The 21,201-nt window shown below is 45.5% G+C and overlaps 1 protein-coding gene across 4 annotated transcripts in view; it reads left to right on the top strand.

The window, feature by feature from the left end:
• ARRB1 (arrestin beta 1) overlaps window positions 1–21,201 on the top strand; it is a 1,358,416-nt gene that overhangs the window by 1,188,014 nt on the left and 149,201 nt on the right. For all 4 annotated transcript variants that reach the window (XM_069640206.1, XM_069640203.1, XM_069640204.1 and 1 more), the window contains 2 exons: window positions 6,554–6,626; window positions 11,346–11,486. In XM_069640206.1, coding sequence (XP_069496307.1) covers window positions 6,554–6,626; window positions 11,346–11,486 — 214 coding nt within the window. The remainder of the gene's footprint in view (window positions 1–6,553; window positions 6,627–11,345; window positions 11,487–21,201) is intronic.

Below are 21,201 nucleotides of genomic sequence, written 5' to 3'. Positions count from 1 at the left end.
TGAGGAGAACGCCTAGGCTGGTGGGTGTGCAGCCAGCTGTGTTTAGTTAGGGTGATGAGGAGTATGTGGCAGGTTTTGGTATGAGAACAGCTATACCGAATGTGTCAAAGTATCGCTGTGTTCTAGTTGAGTGATGGAGTATAGAAGAGAGTAACCGTGGTGATGTCATATGGTGGTTTTCAGTAGGCGCTTGAGATCGAGCGCTCATCTGAACCATTTATTCTATCGGTTTTGTTCACTCAGTCTGTTCAGTCGGCTTCGTCTGTCCACACATTTCGCCTGGTTCTTTATTTGGTTTATTAGTTATTCCATTCATTCTATCATTCAATCGTTCATCTACATAAACTGTTCAGCTCTCTCCATCCGGTTCTGCCCACTCTATCCGTTCTGCCCGTTCCATCTGTTCTATCCACTCCATCCATTCCGCCATCTTGATTTGATCGTTACGGTCCATCCATTCCATCCACTCCATCCGTTCCATCCACTCAATCCGTCCATAAACTCCATTAGTTCCATGCACTTCATCCGCCACATGCACTCCATCGGTTCTATGTACTCGTCATTTCCATGCACTTTATCCGTTTCATGCATTCCATCCGTTCCATGATCTCGCTGCATTTTCTGTACTCCATCAGTTCTATCCGTAACATCTACTCCATCCGTTCTATCAGCTCCATCCGTTCTATCCACTCTATTTGTTTCTATCATTCCATGAACTCTATCCGTTCCATGCACTCTATCCATTCCATGCGCTCTATCCGTTCCACGCGCTCTATCCGTTCCACGCGCTCTATCCGTTCCACGCGCTCTTTTCCATTCCACGCGCTCTATCCGTTCCATGGACTCTGTACGTTCCATGCAATCATCTCTTCCATGCACTCCAACTGACTCATGTACTCCATCTGATTCATGCACTCCATCTGTTCCGTATATTCTGTCTGTTCCATACACTCCATCTGTTCCATGGACTCCGTACGATCCATGCACTCATCTCTTCCATGCACTCCTTCTGTTTCATGTACTCCATCTGATTCATACACTCCGTCTGTTCCATACACTCCATCTGTTCCATACACTGTTGGGACAGTTCTCTGTTGCACAGGCTCACATTCAGCTTAGCGGGAATTATCACTACAGGGTTTGGTCTATTGAGCAAGGAGGCTGTTCAACAGTGGTACAAGCAACAGTTGCCAATATTTTGTGGGTTTAAGTCAAAGCCAGATACTCCATCGAGGTTGCACCAATCCAACAAAAGTGGTGATGTCAGCAGGTAAAGGATCTGCACACACAGAGGGTACAGGGAATGTTCTTATCATCCATTTCTACAGTGCATTCTTCAGTGGGAGCAATCGCAGACTGCATCCATTGGGTTAGTTGAACTCCTTTGCTATATGAAAAACATCAGAATTACAGGGGCAATGTTCTCAGTGTCACCCACATTTCTTCCAAATACACTTGAGCATTTTTGGATTTGAGCCTTTGGTTAATCTCTGCAGCTTTCCAAATCTTGAAGAAAGTCTCCCATGGGAACCACATGAAGGGATATTAATGCAGTGTAAGAAAGTACATATTTGTGGTGGCGCTGACCATTATTTTAGGGTGCCAGAATGCCCGCACTTGTTTAGGTCTCGCTGGTCCCATAGATGTCTTCTAAGCAGCCCCCTTGCTGACCAATCACCTGGTGAGGCATGTCCACACATTTCCAGGTACAAACATCGATCAAGAACGGTTTGGGTCTACTTGTCCGAATCACATTTGACTGAATTTATATGACTTTTTTTTTTTTTTTGGTCTAAAATGCAGTGGCGAGGGGACCTCCCGCACATCTCCCCACTTCCCCTCAACCTAATATATACCCTTACCCGCCCCATATACATATTTAATTCAATTTGACCAAAATAAAAGGCCAAAAAAATGCGATCAGATGTTTTAGGTCAAATGTTTTTAGGTGAATTATGCTAATACCTCAGGAACATGTTAGACATTTAAATCAAATGACTTGTGATAGACCTTCTAAAATAGGTTATATGGAGTAATGACACACACTTGACCTAGCCTGCCATAAAGTTCACCAGAGGGTTTTGGAGGTTGTAACCCTCTGGCACAAAGATGAAATAATGAACACAGGGGTAACAAGAACACATTTTCTAAACCCTGACAACCTGGGAGTTCTAATGAAGCAGCTGGATCTGGGCTATGCCTTCAAAAGAGCATGGTATTCCTCTGGTCTAGCTTGCTAGATACCAACAAATACTGTCCTGCAGTATTGATAGAGGAAATAAAGGAGATTCTTGATGGTATGTGATCAGTTTGATATGAATGTGGTATTGCAACTTCTTCATTAAGGGCTTGGCAATATGAGACCACTTCCATGACTGCATAAGTAACGCATCTTAGTTTCACAAAGTCCCCTTCCTGAACTTACTAGTGGATAATATGGTTGCCCGGGAGGATGGGAGGATGGGGGGGGGGCAGTACCAGTCACAAGCCGGGATATGTCATGTCAGGGATTTGGAAAGGTCTAATGACCGTGCAATGCAGCACATTGCAAATCCGCAACAAATCAATGTACCCGTAAACAATGAAAGGACACAGTGCATGAGTGTGGTTTAGATGTTCATCATAGGATAATGTGTGTCCGCACATGTTTAACTATGTCTTTCACAAAATAGGGGAAATGTGCTGCTCTAAATAAATAAAGGTCTCGGCTACCTACAGGTACATCACATTCTTTGGTTGGACATTGGCAGCCAATGTTTGAACCAACATATGCTCAGATTCATTGCAGGTTTGCTGCCTAATAGAATCATGTTGACACACATTGGAGATCATTTTCGTTGTGGCGTAAGTGAGTGAAAGGCGTAAAACCATTGAGTCGGGCTTTAACACCTTTCCATCACACCATGCCGCATTTTCATACATGTGTATGGTGGAGAGGACGGGCGGTACGCAACTAGCATTTCTGCAAAACTCTCTTCCTCTCCATCATACAGATGTTCCAGCATATGCACCTGCATGGATTTTCAAGCCGGTGTAAATGCTGGAGATCCCTATGTGGTCTACCAGCTTTATGCACCCACATAATGCAGGTGGACCCCGTAGGGATCCATTGTAAATGTTGCTTGTCATGATCGCACGGCAGGCTGCATTTAAAATTTCACTGAAACGCTACCCAACATGCTCGTACTCTAAACTCTCACCCTCGTTTTTCAACCTGGCTCCCAGTGGCTGCAAGGATCAAGTTCAAGCCCCTTTGCATTGTCCACAAGGATTTCCAGGGCCGGTACCCACACTACAACCAACACTCTCTTCCTAAATAACTTCCTTCTTGAGCCCTTCGCTCAGCTACCTCCAACTCTCTAAGGGTCAGACGCTTCTCCAGGCAGAGAGTGGGGGCTAGATCTCTCTCCTCCACTGGTGGCCCCCTCTGGAATGGCCTCCCTGCCCCTCTCAGACTTAACCATCTGAAGTTCCAGAAGCTGGTCAAGAACCCAATGTTCTCCTATGCCTTCTCTCTCTCACTCCTTTACTAACTTATTTGTCTCACTGGGTACCAGGATCCTCCTCAACCAGTCTTCCTTTGCACTGCCTCCTGGCCTACTGAGCACTTAGGGGCTGTAACTGTTGCCCCTACGGCCCCCCTGCCTCGTTGCACTTACCCAGAGCCGCGCTGCCATTGCTGCACTTACTCAGAGCTTTGCTGCCCTGATTGCACTCCCCTCTATCCTCTACCTTGAACTTCCCCCTGCACTTCTCACTGTCGCACTTGCACGATCCGAATGACACAAGGCCCAGTAGGATTGCTCGTTGTGTCCTCCCTATGTCTTCCCTCACTTGTCTTGTGGCGCAGAGAAACACTTGTGTACAGGTGCTTTATACATGCCATATCATATCAGATCATAACAAGGAAACTTGAAATGCACTATTTGTCAAAACTTTCTTCATACAAATGCAGAGCACACCTCTGAGCCTTGTGCAAACTGGGTTCGGTCACCACACAGGAAAAACATGATGAATCCCCATTGATGGCATGTTCATGATAAACAGAGATTCCAAAAAGGGAAACACAGGGATGCACATGTGCTAGATAAAATAGAGCGGAAAAGGAAAAGAGAGCACATGGGACAGTTGTGGCTTTTGCCCAGGGGTGGGAGAGACATTTTCCAAGTGCTGCCTTTGTGGAACTACCTAGCAATAAAATGACACCAGCTGGACAATGATGTCATTACCTGGGAATATGACAGGATGGCCTAAAAAATGCCCACATAAAATCTATACACAAGGCAAAAGTGTTGACTTAGTCAGTGTTTGTTTTTAACAGGACCTCAGTGGAAGCAACAGATATACATCTATTGCTTGAAGGCATACTTGGTGAAGACATTTCTATTGCACAAGAAGCACATTTTTAGCAGCAATTGTGCCATTAACCATTAATTCATAAGCCTTTATTTGATGTAAAATCATTTAGGCAACAATCAACACTACACAACATCATATATAATATATTAAAACCACAACATTGCAATTAAAAACCTTGGTAAGGATAAAAAAACTGAAATCAAGACTTAAATTGGCCAACAAGGGGTAAATAATAAATGTGTACCTAATCAAATGTCCTGTAAAAACGAAATTGTAAATAGTGTTTTGCAGTAGAGATCCTAAAGTGAATCTCATGTCCTGTGTTGATACAATAATAATCCCATTACTTAAACCATATCACTCAATGCCAGCTCATCGCTATTCCACCCCTTTCATCATACGATTCCTTATGAGCGAAGCCCCGTGTAAATACTTTGCACCAAAGTAAACAATATCCCACCATGAAATATCAGTAGATTTCATAGAAATAATACTGGCAGGCCAATGTTTGATGTTACTGCTTGGTAAAACGAGCTCAAAGATATTCCAGGAAGATGTGTTTTAGCAGGTAGGGGAAGATCAATGGTGGGAATGGACGCCAGGATTAGAATGCCCATGAACTGTCCATGGGTTGGTAAATAACCAAATAACACCCACAACCAGGGTGTCACCCCTCACATGTCATCTTCCTCCTAGATGTACTCAAAGACAATAGTTTTGGCCTACAGGCGGTGCTTCAGTGCCACCTAGTAGAAACGAACGGGTAAAAAGGGAAGGTAACAGCAAGGGAAGGGATGTGTAGAACATCCAATTAGACATGTGGTAAAATAAAGCTCATCAGAAAGTGGCCACTTGGCCAGTTCACCAATGGGAGCATTCACCATCATAACATTCTACCCAGCTAGCAGGCTACATTATCTGACATCCTGCTGTAAATTGAGGTGTCCTATGATGAGGGCTCAGTACTGTAATAGCGATAAAGGATCAATGCATAATATAGGCTACTTCCTGCCAATATGACAGGTTCTTCTGCTGGCAAGCTCTTAGTACTTACATCCTGCTTTGATCAAGCGTTGTTCCAAGCACATTACTTTTTGGGCTAATTATACGCAGTTCTTACTTTCTGCGCCGTGCCGTATTTCAGAAGCCTTACCTCAAGGTATTGAATAGGAGAGAATGACCCCTTTCTTGCTATATCACATGTGTTTATGATTAGCTGTATACCTAACTCTCAGAAGACTATTTCATGTGAATTATTGAATTCTGACCACTGGGGAAGTCCTAGTAAAGTATCTTTGATACAGCGGTCGATTTTCAGGGTCATTTTCTTTAATGTTAACTTTTCATGATTCTGATATGATTACTCAACCTAAGTTTACAATGTTTACATAACAACAAGGCCTGCATTTCCAATTCCCGATTTAGCGCAGAAAGACACAATTGGTAATGATCATGGGAGACTTGATATTCTATTTGATTGGTGATTTATATCATGCTTAATCAAAGTCATGTTGCAACCAACCCCCCCTTTCCAAGGCGATTGGTTGACACTGAGCTGTCTCCCCTCCCTACCCCCCAGCCTAAGGAACTCAAATCACTGTGAGCAAAAGGATTTCCCCTGGGATCTTTGAATGATTCCCCCGGGATCTTGAATGATTCAGGTAGATGTATGCATTATCGTTTTAAAGTGAGGATCCATCCTAGTGGTGTACTTCCATGAATACTGCATCACAAGTGGGCTTGGGTGCCACAACAAATCAATAGTTGGTGGCTAGGAGGGCTGCTTGTGGAAGTTCAATGGTGGCAACCATGCATGGGTTTCTGACATCTTTAGATCACTTCTTGGGAACACAATAGATAAGGAAAACAGGTTCCTGGGTGGACATGCAGGGCAACTAGTCTGTTGGGAGTAGCAGCCGTCAGTGATGAATACATGTTTGTTTGTGCATTTATATAGCGCTACGAACCCTCAGGTATCTGAGCGCTGCTTATTTCCCACGGTGTGTGGTGCTCATTTATCGACCTCGGAAGGATGAAAGGCTGACTTTGGCACTGCCGGGATTCGAACCATGTCAAAGCGACCGCTCTACTCGCTGTGCTATCTGACCAGCAATGTGTAATTTTCTGGGATATGCCTTTTCATCTGTTAAACCTTCTTCTTTGAACACGTTTCCCTTTTGTTTCCTGTGCATAGTACGCCAATATGCAGATATTTGCTTGTTCAACACTGCCCAATACAAATGTCCTGTTGCTGTGGAGGAGGCCGAGTAAGTGCAAAATACTTATACTAAACATGGTCTTCTGAAAGTACCCATCTTTATTTCAGTCTTGTTATTTGTATTATTATTGTGTGTGATTTACTGCATAATGTTCTTAATATTTGTATTTTAATTGAGAGACTGTAGGTTTTAATATGTATTGTTTTCATTTCTTCTTTAATTATGTATGTGGAGTTTGAAATGCGTTAGTTGCAAAATCATAGTAGTGCGAGAGCGCCAGGACATAACATGGGAGGGAGAGGGTACAGAAAGGGAGTAGGAGGGAACAGGGGTGAGGGGAGGTGTACCTCAGCAGAAAAAGCCAATTATCTCAACTCCCCGGACACTGACATCCCTCTTCTCCACACTTCACTCATCAAACCCAACACCAAATTCATCTTACTCAGTGACTTCAATCTTGGGTTTAACGACACCACTGATGCTAAGGCCGCTGCCCTCACTGCCACGTTACATGAGATGAACTTCATTCAAGCCGTCACCACCCCTACCCATTCTAAAGGCAAGATGCTTGACTGCATTCTGAATCTAAACACACCCATCACAGTCACCAGTTTTGACCCCCATCCTTGGACTGACCACTCCCTGATCCAATTCATCATACCTCAGGAGTCTATGAATGCCTGAAAAGATGGCAATCATCTCCCCATAATCTTGAGGTACACCCACAAACTCACCATGGAACAGCTAGAGCCCACCATCTGCTCCTTTCCCTCATTGCTGCCTGACAGTAATAACCTCAAAGTAAAAGGAGGATATATCAGGGACAACGTGCTCGCCTTGGAAGCAACACGACACGTAGCACCACAAGTCCGATCCCCGGGTCCGTGCTTACAAACCTCTGGGTATTAAGCGCATTATAAATAACCTATCATATATCATATAATTATCACTGCCTACAATGCTACTCTACTACACACACTTGACCTCCACGCGCCACTAAAAACCAGACTCCAGAGAAAATCCACTAATCACAAATGGTTTACAGAAGAGCTACTCACCCTCCGCAGACACAAATGGGCCCTGGAACACCTCTGGAGGAAGAACCCCTCTGCAGCACACAAATAGTCTTTCCTCTGCTCCGCTAATATCTACAAAGTGGCCATTATCACAACCAAATCCAACTTCTACAATGTCAGAATCAGGGATGCCAGCTCTAACACCAGGGAGGTGTTCAGAATTCTTAAAGAACTTGAATCTCCAGTACCTCCCACCGTCAGCTTCCCTTGCTGTACAGATGTCCAATCAGAGTTGGCTGACAAAACCTGCAATCTTAGAGACACAACTAATCTAAAGAAATCTATGCTCACTACCAAAGATCTGGCTCTTCTTCACCAAGCAGAGTCCACCTCATCCACCCCTCCCGCTTATCACTTTACTCCAGTCACACCCTTTGACATCAAACCATCATCCATCACCACAAAACCCTCGTACTGCAAAGGTGACATCTGCCCCTCCCACATCATCAAACTGTGCTCAGACCCCAATGGACGTATCATCTCCAAATTCATTAATGCCTCATCTGCCTCCAGTTATATCCCAAAAGCTATCAAAGAAGCCTAGGTCATGCCCATACTAAAAAAATACTTCCCTTGACCTCATCCTCCCAACCAACTACCACCCCCTCACTACGGTACCATAACTTCTTACATTTCTTCACTGCACTGCCTACACCGAACTCCAAGCCCACCTGGAGGACCACAGCCTTCTTGGTTCACTCCAATCTTGTTTCACACCCAGACATAGTACTGAAGCCAGCCTCCTTGACTTCAGGATCTAGCTCAAAAGTATACGTGACTCCGGAGAACTCGCCAGCCTCCTACTCAACCTCTCTGCAGCATTTGATCTTGTTGACCACGACATCCTTTGTCAGCACCTCACCTCCAAGTTCAATTTCTCCAGAGAACCCACCAGTTGGGTCAAATCCTTTCTCAGGGAGCAATCCTCTAGGGTTTCCTTTGGCTCTGAAGCAGCTGACCTCATCCCGGTATGATGCAGTGCCCGTCAGGGTGCAAAAAACAAGGGGAGTCCTGGTAGTCTCTCTGCCGGACATTAGTCCTGGATACGAGAGACTTACTCAGAGTCTTTAGCTCATTATCTTTCACAGAGGAGAAATATCCAAAACATATCAGTCTTTGTCCTGCCCTTGGGCAGTCCAGCACCGAAATGCTAAGGAATTCTCCTCTGTACAAGAGTACCAACGGCAACCCTAGACACGTGTTTGGTCTGGTTGGACCTCATGCGTAGGGTGGATCTGTGCCTCTCTAAGAATAGTGAGAAAGGGGTCCATGTCTGGATCCCCCTAGTAATTTAGGGTGAGACCCAAAGTTACTTAAATATGCAAAAAACAAGGGGGGGTCCTAGGACTCTCTCTGCCGGAAGTTAGTCCCGTTTGCCAGAGCTGTGCCCAGAGTCTTTAGCTCACTATCTTTTACGGAGGACAAATATCCAAAACAGATCAGTCTTTGTCATGCCCTAGGGCAGTCCAGCACCGAAATGCTAAGTAATTCCTTTGAGGAAGAGTATCAACAGCAACCCCAGGCACGTGTTTTGATCTGGTTGGACTTCATCAGTAGGGTGGGACAGTGCCTCTCTAAAAATGGAGAGCAAGAGGTCCCGTAGTAAGTTAGGGAGAGACCCAAAGTTACCTAAATGTGCAGAAAACAAAGGGGGGTCCTTGGAGTCTCTCTGCCAGGTTCCGGTTATGAGAGACTTACCCAGAGTCTTCAGCTCACTAACTTTCACAGAGGAGAAATATCTAAAACATATCAGATTTTGTCCTGCCCTAAGGCAGTCCAGCACCGAAATGCTTATCAATTCTCCACTGTACAAGAGTACCAACGGCAACCCCAGGCACGTGTTTCGGTCTGGCTGGATCTCATCAGTAGGGTGGAGCTGTGCCACTCTAAGAGTAGTGAGCAAGGGGTCCATGTCTAGATTCTCCTGGTAACTTAGGGTGAGACCCAAAGTTACTTAAATGTGCAAAAAACAGGGAGTATCTCTGCCGGACATTAGTCCCGGTTACGAGAGACTTACCCAGAGTCTTTAGCCTTCTATCTTTCACAGAGAAGAAATATCCCAAACATATCAGTCTTTGTTCAGCCCTAGGGCAGTCCTGCACCGAAATGGACCCCCCTTGTTTTTTGCATATTTAAGTAAAGTTGAGCCTCTGGACCATAGGTATCCATCTGTTCAGACTCATCTCAAGATTGTTCACTAATTTCAAATATAATGTACAAATTCAGACTTGTCTGTTCTAAATAATATGACTCTTCTCACCAAGGGATATGTACCTTGATGAACTCTGCATCTATATGTCCATATGTGGGACACGTTTTCTCCTTGTCTGCATACTTGCTGTACTATAATTGATGTATAATATTGCCATGCAGATGTCTGTGTTCTCCCTTGCTGTCACCATTGGTCACTACCAGTCAGATGACTATGTTTGGCACCATCTCCTTCCTATCAAGCATTGTCCTCTGTCTGCTTCTTCACCCGAACGGTTCCCCTCAAACATGCAGCTTACATTTCCAATAAATAGACACAAAACATATCAGATACAGACGACCCATAAATGGCTATGTCCCCACAGAGTAAGATTTTTTCTGTCCTCCTGCATTCCCCTCACCATTCCCTCCTACGTCCAAACACTCTGGGCCAGCCAAACAGGCCGTGTGTAGACCTTTGCAAATTTCCAATGAAATAGAAATGAGTTGTTAATCATTTTAGAGCAGTAAGTAACTGTTCCCGGTTACATGTGACCTCATGGTTAAACATCTAAATGTTGGCCCCTGGTAGTTGCCATTTCGAAATATAGACACACATTTTATGGTATTAACACACAGAGGGGTGCTGGGATTATGGACCTATCCAGCTAATCAGGAAGCTTGGAAGGTGGGCTGTACCTCGTAATTATTTCCCACGTTTCGAGCCATCTTCCCTCTTGGGCAGGCAACCCCTCTTTGCCCATGCCCCACCTCCCCCACGGACTCCCTCGCTAACATCAAGAACAATGTCTGCTCCTGCCTGGCCCCTCCACGGCAATGACTGACATGGAAAGGGAGAAAGGACTAAATGCAGCCATTTTGGTCTGTAGTTTTCTTTTCTTTTCCAAGTTGAGAAATGGTAACCATGTTAATTCTCAACTTACATTTAAAAAAGAATGCTGGTGTATTAATAGCAATAACCACTCCATAAATAGGCATTAGCAGTTAATTAATGGATTGGGGCCACGAGAAAGGCTGGACATTACCTGACCGGTTATAGCCATCCTTGTTCGGGTGTATTACTTAATTAAAGCATCACTAGCTAAAGGCAAATTGCCTTGATTTATTTTACCTTTCCTACATTGTGCCCAGACTTACCATTTTTCCTTTCAAGCACAATTGCCACCGATTGTCCATTTTAGGTGCTTTCAGTTTAAAAACTATATTGCGATTACAGTATATTCTTAATAGCCTTGTTGACCTCGGAAGGGGTCATTTTCGTTTGGGATGAAGACCCTTTCCCAAATTATGGGTCTTGGTTTTGCCTCGGGCAGTGACTTTCGGATTGGTCATTAACCTGTGATAATGACCCCTCCCTTGTTCTATAAGGCTATAATGATTTCCTTTTATGCAAAATGGCTGTAATGTTAGAAATAATGGAAAGGAGTTAGTTGTATGCACCCGCTTCATGCTTTCTGCTTTTTCCTCTTTGTGTTGTTAGCAGTGACGTCGTGGCTCCCAGCTCTACTTTTTGCAAAGTCTACACGTTGACCCCGTTTCTTGCCAACAACCGAGAGAAGCGAGGGCTGGCACTGGATGGCAAGCTGAAGCACGAGGACACCAACCTGGCATCTAGTACCTTGTAAGCAAGCTCCATGAAAATGTCAAGCAAATGGTTCACATGAGCTATAGTTATGTTTGCAGTTTACTTTGTGGTGTTTCAATGTTTACAAGAGGGCATTCGCTGTTGTGTTGCCTGTAAAATGCCATATTTGCATGCTCACAGATGGCCCTTCTCTCCCACCACACCGCAATCAAATAATGTACATTTGCACCATGATGGCGAATTGCGACCATTTTAGGACACATATATGTACCCATTCCACAGGAAGTTGTGGGGTTAAATTCTTATAGTGCTTAAGCTTCACCAAGCATCCATGTAGAGCGGGTCCAACGCATATGGTAGAAGAGCTCAGTATAAGGCCATTGCATTAGATTACATTATGTGGTGTTAGGCACCAGTTCTGTGCCTGAACAGGTGGTAACGTTTAACAAGGGACTCGGGACGTTACTACCCATTGCAGCCCTTGGAACGGGTGGTTAACACTATTAGCAACTGTCCCATGGGCTCGAACTGGGCTAATTTAAAGTATTTTATTTCACAAACTGAAAAGACTGTTAAAAAATGGCCACCGTATGGAGCCCTCTTTCATTTCCATGGCGGCCAAACCGAAGTGAAGTAGAAGATGCGGCAGAAGCTATCACAACAGGAAACGGCCCAAATCAAGTAAGTAGGAAAGGGGGATTAAAATAAAGGGAAGGGAGGTTGTGGGGATGATGGCAGGAGGGAGAAGCAGCCATCAGGTAGCTTTCAAAACAGGCTGAGATTGCCAGTTTCAGCCCATGTTCCTAGCCTCCTGATTGGTTGGCTCCCCCCACAAAGTGCTAATATATCTATCAGTGGCTCACAGGGCATTCTATGATCGTTGACCAGCTGCCAACTGGCCTCATGTAATGCCTTCAGCCTGTGTCTTATCCCTTTAAATGCATGTACACAGCTTCCTGTTAGATAAAAATCTCAACGGCCAACCTCCATGACACAGGGCAATTGTGCCATTGCAAATAGTGTGGCATGCCAGTAAGATAGGAGGCGTAGATCTTAGTAGACATGGTGGCACTAGAAGACTAAGTAGAACAGCTCATAGAAATTGAATGTGCCATCTCTGAAAGAACTCATGTCGATGTGTTCAAATATATTTATATATATTATAGTGCAGCGAACATCGCACTTAGTTAAGGTGAGTGACATGATCTATCGGAAACCCGAAAATTGTATTGTTAATAACTTGCATGACGGATTTGGCTGACATTTTCCAAACGGAAAGTTTGTCATGGCCCAAAATGTGGGCGCAGAGCACAGCAAAAACCGCTGGAAGAAATTGGACCAAGTACGAAGCAACCTGGGCACAAAGAATTGACCCAGTAGTTGTTATAATATTTAATGGAGAAGGAGGCTCCCCTTCTCCCAGAATTATAGCTATGTATGTGTTTCAGAATGCATCACAGAGGGTTTTCAGAAATGGAAAAGCAGCCATGTGTTCCCAAATAACGTTTGACTTGCTTAATGGATTTGGATGAAATTAACTTTGTCAAGGGCACCCCGAAACTGCAAATATTGTGAACAATATGTTGTAAAATGAAAAAGTTCTAAAGGAAACAAAACACCACCTTTTTTGACCCATTCATTTTCCCACAGAGAAAAACTGCAGTTTTTGAACAGCCTACTTTTGACACAGTGCAAGACTTATGCTCAACTGCTGTAATTTAAGGTTTGAAAGGGGGGGCGTAATGAGGGCTCAGACCCATGTGCTAGTTATTGTTAGTAAAGGGACCGTGAGGTAACGGTTCCTGCTTGTGGTTCGTGGCCGGTTCAGTGCGACCAACTGGACCCGCGCGGACGCCGTTGTATTGGGGGGGAGAGGAAGGGAGGGGGGAGGGATTCCAAGACATAAGGGAGATAAAATATGACACAAATCCCTAATCACCGCTGGGAAGGGTAAAACACTAGTACAGGTATAAGAAGCGATGCCCGGGGTAGGGTGGCTTACTAATGCAAATGTCTTCATGTTGTGTATAGATGGCCAACCCTGAAGGCAACACACGAGGCCCCCTGAGAGTAGGGACACTTAATGTTAAGGGACTCAACTCCCCGACTAAGAGATCATTGGTTTCCAGGGAATTCCGGAGAGCCAAAATTGACATTCTGTTTCTTCAAGAAACTAAATATATGAGAGGGGAAGAGAGACCTGTCTTGGGGAGAAATTGTGGAATAGAATTCTGGGGCTCGGGGGTACTGCGCAAGGGGGGTGTGGGGATTCTTATCAAAAAGGTGATTGAATTCCAAGTCACTAAAACCTGGTCAGATGAAGAGGGTTGTGCCCTGTTGGTGACTGGGACTATTCGGGGGGTTGAAGTAACGCTGGCCACGATCTACTCTCCCAATCTGGGACAGCTCAGGTTTCTTTCCAGAACCTTCCCGAAAATAATGCTGGAGGCTACTGGTCACTGTTAGGAAAGATTTCTTAATTGTGGGTAATTTTCCTTCCATGTGGCAACCCCTAAACGTTTTGCTGTTGTTTTCACCAGGATCTAGACTTTGCCAGAGAAGTGCAGCCTTCTGCCGCACTCCTCTGGGCTTTCGCTCCATTCTGATGGGGAAAATGACATGCCCTTAAGACAGTCAGTACCGGGAAACGTTTTCCGTAGTTCTTTTATCATGTTGCAGCTTTCGCGCAACATGACACAAGAGGGCACTGTAAGCTAAATCACTGCTCTCTTGGGTCTCTAGTCTTCTACAGGCCCTAGATACTGTCTTTGGATTGTTAATGGACGGTGCAAGTGAATCACGAACGGGACTGGTGGCAGCGATTGTTTCTTGTGTTTTTGAGCTCCTTTTGGCGTTTAAGCGCGTTTCTCATGCTTAGCCCAAAATGGTGGCCTGGCTCCCAAAATGGCCAGACCACGAGGCTCTTTGTCCTGTCGGCTGACCATCTTGCCCCCTTCACCTTCCCCAGGTCTTGCCGACCCGGGGCCTTCCTTATTTGGGCATGTACTTTCCCGCGAAACACAGATGCTTTCGCAGTCTTCTACAGGCCTTGTGTGTGCCTCCAGCATGTGGGCTGGGATGTCTGGTCCCAATACACATCCTGGGTGCCAGAGAGTCTACGGTGGTGTGAATGCCTGGGACCTCCGTGGTCCGTGATAGGTCCACGTATGGTGTGAGTGTTTTGTGAGCAGATCTCCCATTGGGTCCCCTCCATTTTGCGCGAAGGGAACCGTGGATAAGAGGGGGCTGGAAACACCACTACCATGTCGATCTCCTGAGTTCTCACGAACAAAGGAATACAGGAGCCAAGTATCCTGCAACTACGAGGCTGAACCGAGGAATCACTGGTGACCCACTGAAGGACTGCTCCTCTGCACTGCCGTCGCTTTGTGAAACCCTTTCTACCTCTGATTGAACGAGAAGGCCTGTACTGGTACTTCGACCCCTTGGAATAGTGGGAACAACTATTCTCGGCATCTTCACCATCTCCTGCATGTAAGCCTTCGGAAGTGTCTCTGGGCCATCCAGCAGACTGACCAGCCTACCCAGGAGTCTTGCTCTGTGACCGCCGTCAGGTTGTGTTGTATTATGAGTCCTTGTCACTCTCACACGATTCGTACACTTGGCATTCCCAGGTCTGAAGTGAGTAATGTACATTTGGCTGAAATACACACGGCCGCTCCATTGCCCTGCTGTGGTAACAAACCGTGCGGGTTCACTGTGTTTGGGACATCCTCAACTCAACTTCTGCGGAATCTACACGACACCGAGACGCCCCCTGCTCGTATCTGAACCTGCCAGCACTGAAACTGACACAGAGAAGCCTGGGTCTGCCTGCATCGGGGACCGGTGAGTAGCATTGTTAGGAACTGGCCGCCCTCCTGCAGTAGCCCATAGCTTTTCCCTGCTATGTCTAACAGCACGCCTTTCCGTACTCGCGCTCTGCTTCTGCCCACAGTGGAGGCTGCGCTTGAGTCGTGGAGCTCTGTTCATCTTCATTGGTTCATTGAACTAAACTGCCCGATTCCCTCGAAGAGACTCCCCATTTGCCCGTTGACACCAGCGTGTGCAGGTACTTTTGAGCACAAGGCTCCACTCTTCGTAGGGCTTGGACTTCCTTTTAGTTAGGTGCCTCTGCAGGCGGACTGGGTGTAATTATTATTCGCACTGCCTGTTTTCCTCCCCATCTAGTTGGTCTACACATTTTGTGCGTCTAACTCGTTAGACTCGTTTGTATTTGTATATATATTGTATTAGATTTGATTGTGTTGGTTTGCTTGAGTTTTATTGTGATTTCTCGCTATGGTCAATTTTACAAAGGCCTTGTAATAAATGTGTCTATATTTTTAATATAACACCTGCTTGGAATAATTTGTAAGTGTCCTTGCTTTCAGTCACCCTCACCCCTCTTGAGACCTAGTCTTGCCCGCCGCGATCGCTACCCTGATTGTTCTGGCTTGTCCAGAGGTTACCCTGTTCCAAGAAACTAGGCTTGCCGTCTGAACCTCTGCCCCTCCAGGACAGAGTTCAGAAATCCATCTTAACAGTCACATTATACTGGGTGAAGACTTTAACCTCTGGGCGAATCGGGACTTAGACCGAAAGGCGGGCAACCCAACCGCAGATGATGAAACAAGAGGGGATCGCAATGATTATGCTAGTATGATGCAAGTATATGCGCTGACTGATGTGTGGAGAGAATTGCACCCAGAGGAAAGGGGATACACCTTCTATTCGGCCCCCCACAACACTTTCACTTGCATAGATTATATTTACCTCTCACGAGACCTGTATAATGCCACATCACACTCAGAAATCACTCCAATAACCTGGTCCATTCACGACATGGTTTTAACTGATATTCGCTGGGAGGATTTGCCGACTAGGGGGGGGGAAATGGAGATGTAACGAGGCCCTGTGGAGAGACCAGGTCTTTAAGGATGAATTGGAAACAGATTAGAGAATATTTTAAAACCAACAATACTGGGAAAGTCCCTAAACAGGGAGTATGGGAAGCAGCAAAGGCAACTTGGAGGGGAACCCTCATACGGGAGGGGGCCAGGAAGAAAAGTGAAAGAGCACTCGTTGAAAACAGGGTCAGGGGCGAAATATGCCAGCTAGATAAAGAGGCCAGAGAAGGTGACACCACGGACCCCAGTAAGATCCAGGAGGCCAAAATAAAACGGGAAGAACTCTGTCACTTAGAGCATGACCAGATAGTGCGCAGGCTGCATTTAATGAAACAAAAATTTTATGAAAAAGGAGATTAAGCCGACGCACTACTAGACTTAGGCTTCAACGGGCGGAACGTAGGGTAAGAGAGATAACACACGTTGACCCTACTCAGGAGAAACCCAAACCCTCTATTCCTGAATTATTTGCTGACTTTTATGAATCCCTTTACACCTCCGAAATAGATCCTAACTCAAGTGAGATAGACAATTACCTGGCCGACATCGGTCTCCCCAGGGTTGCGCCCACAGACTCGGCCCTCCTCGAGTCCCCATGACAGAGGAAGAAATACAAGGAGCGATCAATAGACCAACGCTAGGCAAATCCCCTGGCGAAGACGGATACACAGCCGGCTTCTATAAAACCTTCAGCACCCTCCTTACTCCATTCCTAGCCGTGTTGTTCAATGAGATTCTTGAATCGGGGGTTGCCCCAGACTCTTTCATCCGTGCACTTATAACGGCCATCCCCAAGGAAGGCAGAGATCCCAAGCAATGCGGGTCATATCGCCCCATATCCTTACTTAATTTGGACTCCAAAATTTACATGAGGGTACTTGCCGCAAGATTGGAGACCCATATGACCCACCTTATTCACTCCGACCAGGTTGGATTTATAATTGGGCGACAAGGAGCGGATACTATGAGGATGATGCTCCATTTAATTTCTGCCTCCCAAACTAGGTGCGACGACCCCGCCTTACTCTCCATAGACGCTCAAAAAGCCTTTGATAGAGTAGAATGGGGCTTCCTATCCGCAGTCCTCCGCACAGTGGGGATAGGACCAAAACTCAGAAGGGGTATACAGGCAGTCTATACCTCACCTAAAGCATCAGTAGCCGTTAACGAGGGGTACTTGAGGTGGTTCGAGCTCAAACGCAGTACCCAGCAGGTACCCACTCTTGGCCATTCTTTTCACCTTATCGATCGAACCCCTGGCCCAAAAGTTGGGAGAGGACACCCAAGTAGAGGGCATGCGGCTGGGGCAAGTGGAATATAAGGTGGCGCTGTATGCCGATGGCTTACTCCTCCACGTGACTGACCCCAACACATCCATCCCCAGAGCACTCAACCTCCTAGATGAATATGGCCGCATATCGGGGTTTAAAGTTTATAAATCCAAATCCATACTTTTCCCTCTCCAGGGATCAGTAGAAACGAACAATGATAAATATCAGCCCTTAGGCCTCACGATAGAACACCATAAACTAAAGTATATAGGGATATATGTCACGAGATCATTGCGTGAGCTTTACGATGCTAACTTCCCGGCGCTCCTCGAAAAGTTCCACGCGGACCTCGCCCGGTGGGACAAACTGACCATATCCTGGCTAGGACGCCTTAATGCAATATAAATGACCTGCCTTCCAAGATTTCTATACCCTTTTCAAATGCTCCCTATCCAGATGCCGCGACACTTTTTCATGGAGGTCAGGAAGGCAATTATGAGATTTCTATGGCAGGGGAAGAGGGCTAGAATAGCATACTCTAACCTGATACTGCCTAAAGACAAAAGCGGGGTAGGCCTCCCTGACATTCAAAAATATTGCGGGTGCTCATCCCCCGTCTCCGCAAGCAAAAATTGCCCCATTGGATTGCCATGGATAACCGCTACTTGTCCCTGGCAACAGTTTCTGAGTGTCTATGGTCCCCTAGGAGGAGGGTGTTACAGAGAACTAAAGCGCACCCGATGTTCGAAACCATATGGGATATATGGCGGGAAGGCAAAGATATGGCAAAGATCACCACGTGGCCGTCACCACTGAGCCACCTGTAGTCCCCCAGCATCAATGACCAGATTCCCAATGTGGAGAGATTCCAGTTCTGGTATGAAGCAGGTCTAGAGAGGGTGGGGCAACTCCTTAAGGAAGACTCATTCATCTCGCTTCCTGAGCTGGAGGAAGCACTGGGAGTGGGTACACTGTCTGTGTTCCACTTCCTGCAGATTAAGGGTGTCTTGACGAAAGCCGAGTGGAAGGACAAACTAAGAAGGGTACTCACTCCGTTTGAAACCATATTGGACTCCAGAACAGAAATGAAAGGTTTAATTGCAGCCCTATATAAGGTACTAATAGAAGCAGGTGAGGGCTCCACGGAACCCCTCAGGCAGCGATGGGAAAAAGACATAGGGGACGACATCGACCCAGAACACTGGGACAGGATATGTCGAGCAGCACCCAAAGTCTCGATCTCGTGTCAATATAATTTACATGCAATCAAGCTGTTAAACAGATGGCAATACGACCCACACAGGCTCTCCAAAATGTACCATTCATCTAGTCCATTGTGTTGGCGAGGGTGTGGGTCCATGGCAGACTATTGGCACATGTGGTGGAGCTGTCCACGTATTCAAATGTATTGGAATGAGGTACTAGGGTGGATCAAGGACCTGGACGGGATCCAGAGAACAGCTGAACCCTATCTTATTCTGTTTGGATTTGAGAAAGTTGATGATGAATGATATATAGCTGATATAGCTGCACACTTGTTATTAGCTGCCAGGGCTGTGATGGCTACAAAATGGAAATCCCCTACTGTCCCAACCGAAAAAGAGTGGGTCAATGTGACCTCTAATATGTGCATTATGGAAAAGATCACATCCTCCATACATGGGAGATCCACACAATGTGATATCCTATGGATGGACTTCCTTAACAAGTACATGCCAGGTACAACACGCTAATGCCAAGAGATGGCCCATTCACATGTCTCGAACCATAGAAGGTCCCCTTACCAGCAAACCATGTAATGTACTACAGAGAAATACTACGACACTTCCCCCAACAAGGGGGCCTCAGACGCCTCAAATGCTTCAAGCGACTCTAACACCTACCGAACGACTCACTGTTCATTGTATAATACCATCCTCAGGGGAAGTACCCAAAGTCTTGTGGGGTGAGGGGATGAAAGGGGGGAGGGGGAAAAGATAAAAGAATTGTTGGAAAATACTGCTTTGTCACAGTGGAGTTAATTTTGTGCCGAAAGTTCGTAAGGTTAATGTTGAAAATGTGCAATTGGATTATCAAAGAATATCCTTTCCGACAATACAAATACAAATGTCAGTTAATTTTCTGTGTAATGCTGTTATCTTTTATGCAACAAACTCTAATAAAAAAATAAAATAAAATAAATGCAAAGATAAAAATAAAACATACTTAGGCCACGGCTGAAATCCATGTCTAGTTACACCTCACAAAACTATGCAACATGTTTGTCTGTGGCCACTGGCCATGGCTAATGTGCTCAAAAGAAAACTATATTGGTACAACATGGGCAATGGCCACGTCAGAAGGCCATGTCTAGTGGGCAGAGGAAACCATGGCTAGTGGGCCGAGGAAACCAAGGTATAGGGAAAACTTTCAAATTAAGTGAAAAAAACGTGTTTTAAGAGAGGGTTAACATGATCAGACTTAACGCAACAAAACCCCTGAAATTAAGCACTCGTATTTCAATCAAGTCCACCTCAGAGAAGAAAATGTATCACACAAACCAAACAATGATAGGAGGTAATGGCCAGGGGAGTTCAAGGGAGGAAAATAGCAATTGAGGAGAGTGGGGGGGGGCATGGAAAGAGGAGGACAGCATTTGATGAGTGCCTGTGTGGACAGGGATGAGTTTTGGATTTTTGAGCATTATCGGGGGATTACCGGAGGAATCCTGAGGGAAAGGGGAGAGAGGGTAAAACAAGTAATTTTACACCCGCAGTGATCACATCTCCATCACAGGGAGTAATGGAGCTCTGGGTCGAAGTTCATGGCTAGTGGGCCCCAAAGAAACCTAATGGTGCCACATGTACAGAGTCCACGACCAAAGGCCATGCCCTAGTGTGCCCTTGTAAGACCTATTGGTGTAACATGTACAGTAGCCCTAGTCAAAGGCCATGATTATTGGGCCTGAAGAATCCTACTGGTGCAACATGTACAGTGGCCCAGGCCAAAGGCCATGGCTAGTAGACCTGAAGAATCCTATTGGTGCAACATGTACAGTGACCACGGCTGAAAGGTGGGGCCAGTGGCGATGGCCAAAAGCCATGGCTAGTGGGCTCCAAAGAAACTATAGTATGCTAAAACCCTTGAAATTCAGTGAACAAACTTTAGTTAGGAGAGAGTTAAGATGATCAGGTTTAATGTGAAAAAACCTTTGAAATTCAGTGAAAAAAAATATGAATGCAGCTCAATATAAGATTGGAATGATTTCATAGTAAACATTGCTAAAACCAAGCATTTTATTTTTAAAACCCCTAGGAAAACCTTATCTGAATTCTAAATGGTATGTTAGGTAGTAAGCACTGCAGAGAGTCCCTGTTTTTATGCATTTAGGCTATATTTTGTCTACCTATGTGAAGCCTACTGTTTGGCCCACCCAAGCTGTGATTATAAATCGCAAATATGGGCAATTCTCCCCGCTTCTGGTAGTGGAGTTCTTTAAAGTGAAGGTTTCTCCGACTCCTACTCATGGAGCAAAAACAAGACTTTAATTTCCTGGAATATGGTGCGACCGGTTAAAGGGAGTTTTTTGGA

This window comes from Ambystoma mexicanum, chromosome 7q (assembly GCF_040938575.1).
Source record: "Ambystoma mexicanum isolate Mex_15411 chromosome 7q, UKY_AmexF1_1, whole genome shotgun sequence".
In the NCBI taxonomy this organism is placed as follows: domain Eukaryota; kingdom Metazoa; phylum Chordata; class Amphibia; order Caudata; family Ambystomatidae; genus Ambystoma; species Ambystoma mexicanum.
Note: the sequence above shows the minus strand (reverse complement) of the source record. Positions and strands in the feature narration are given on the sequence as shown.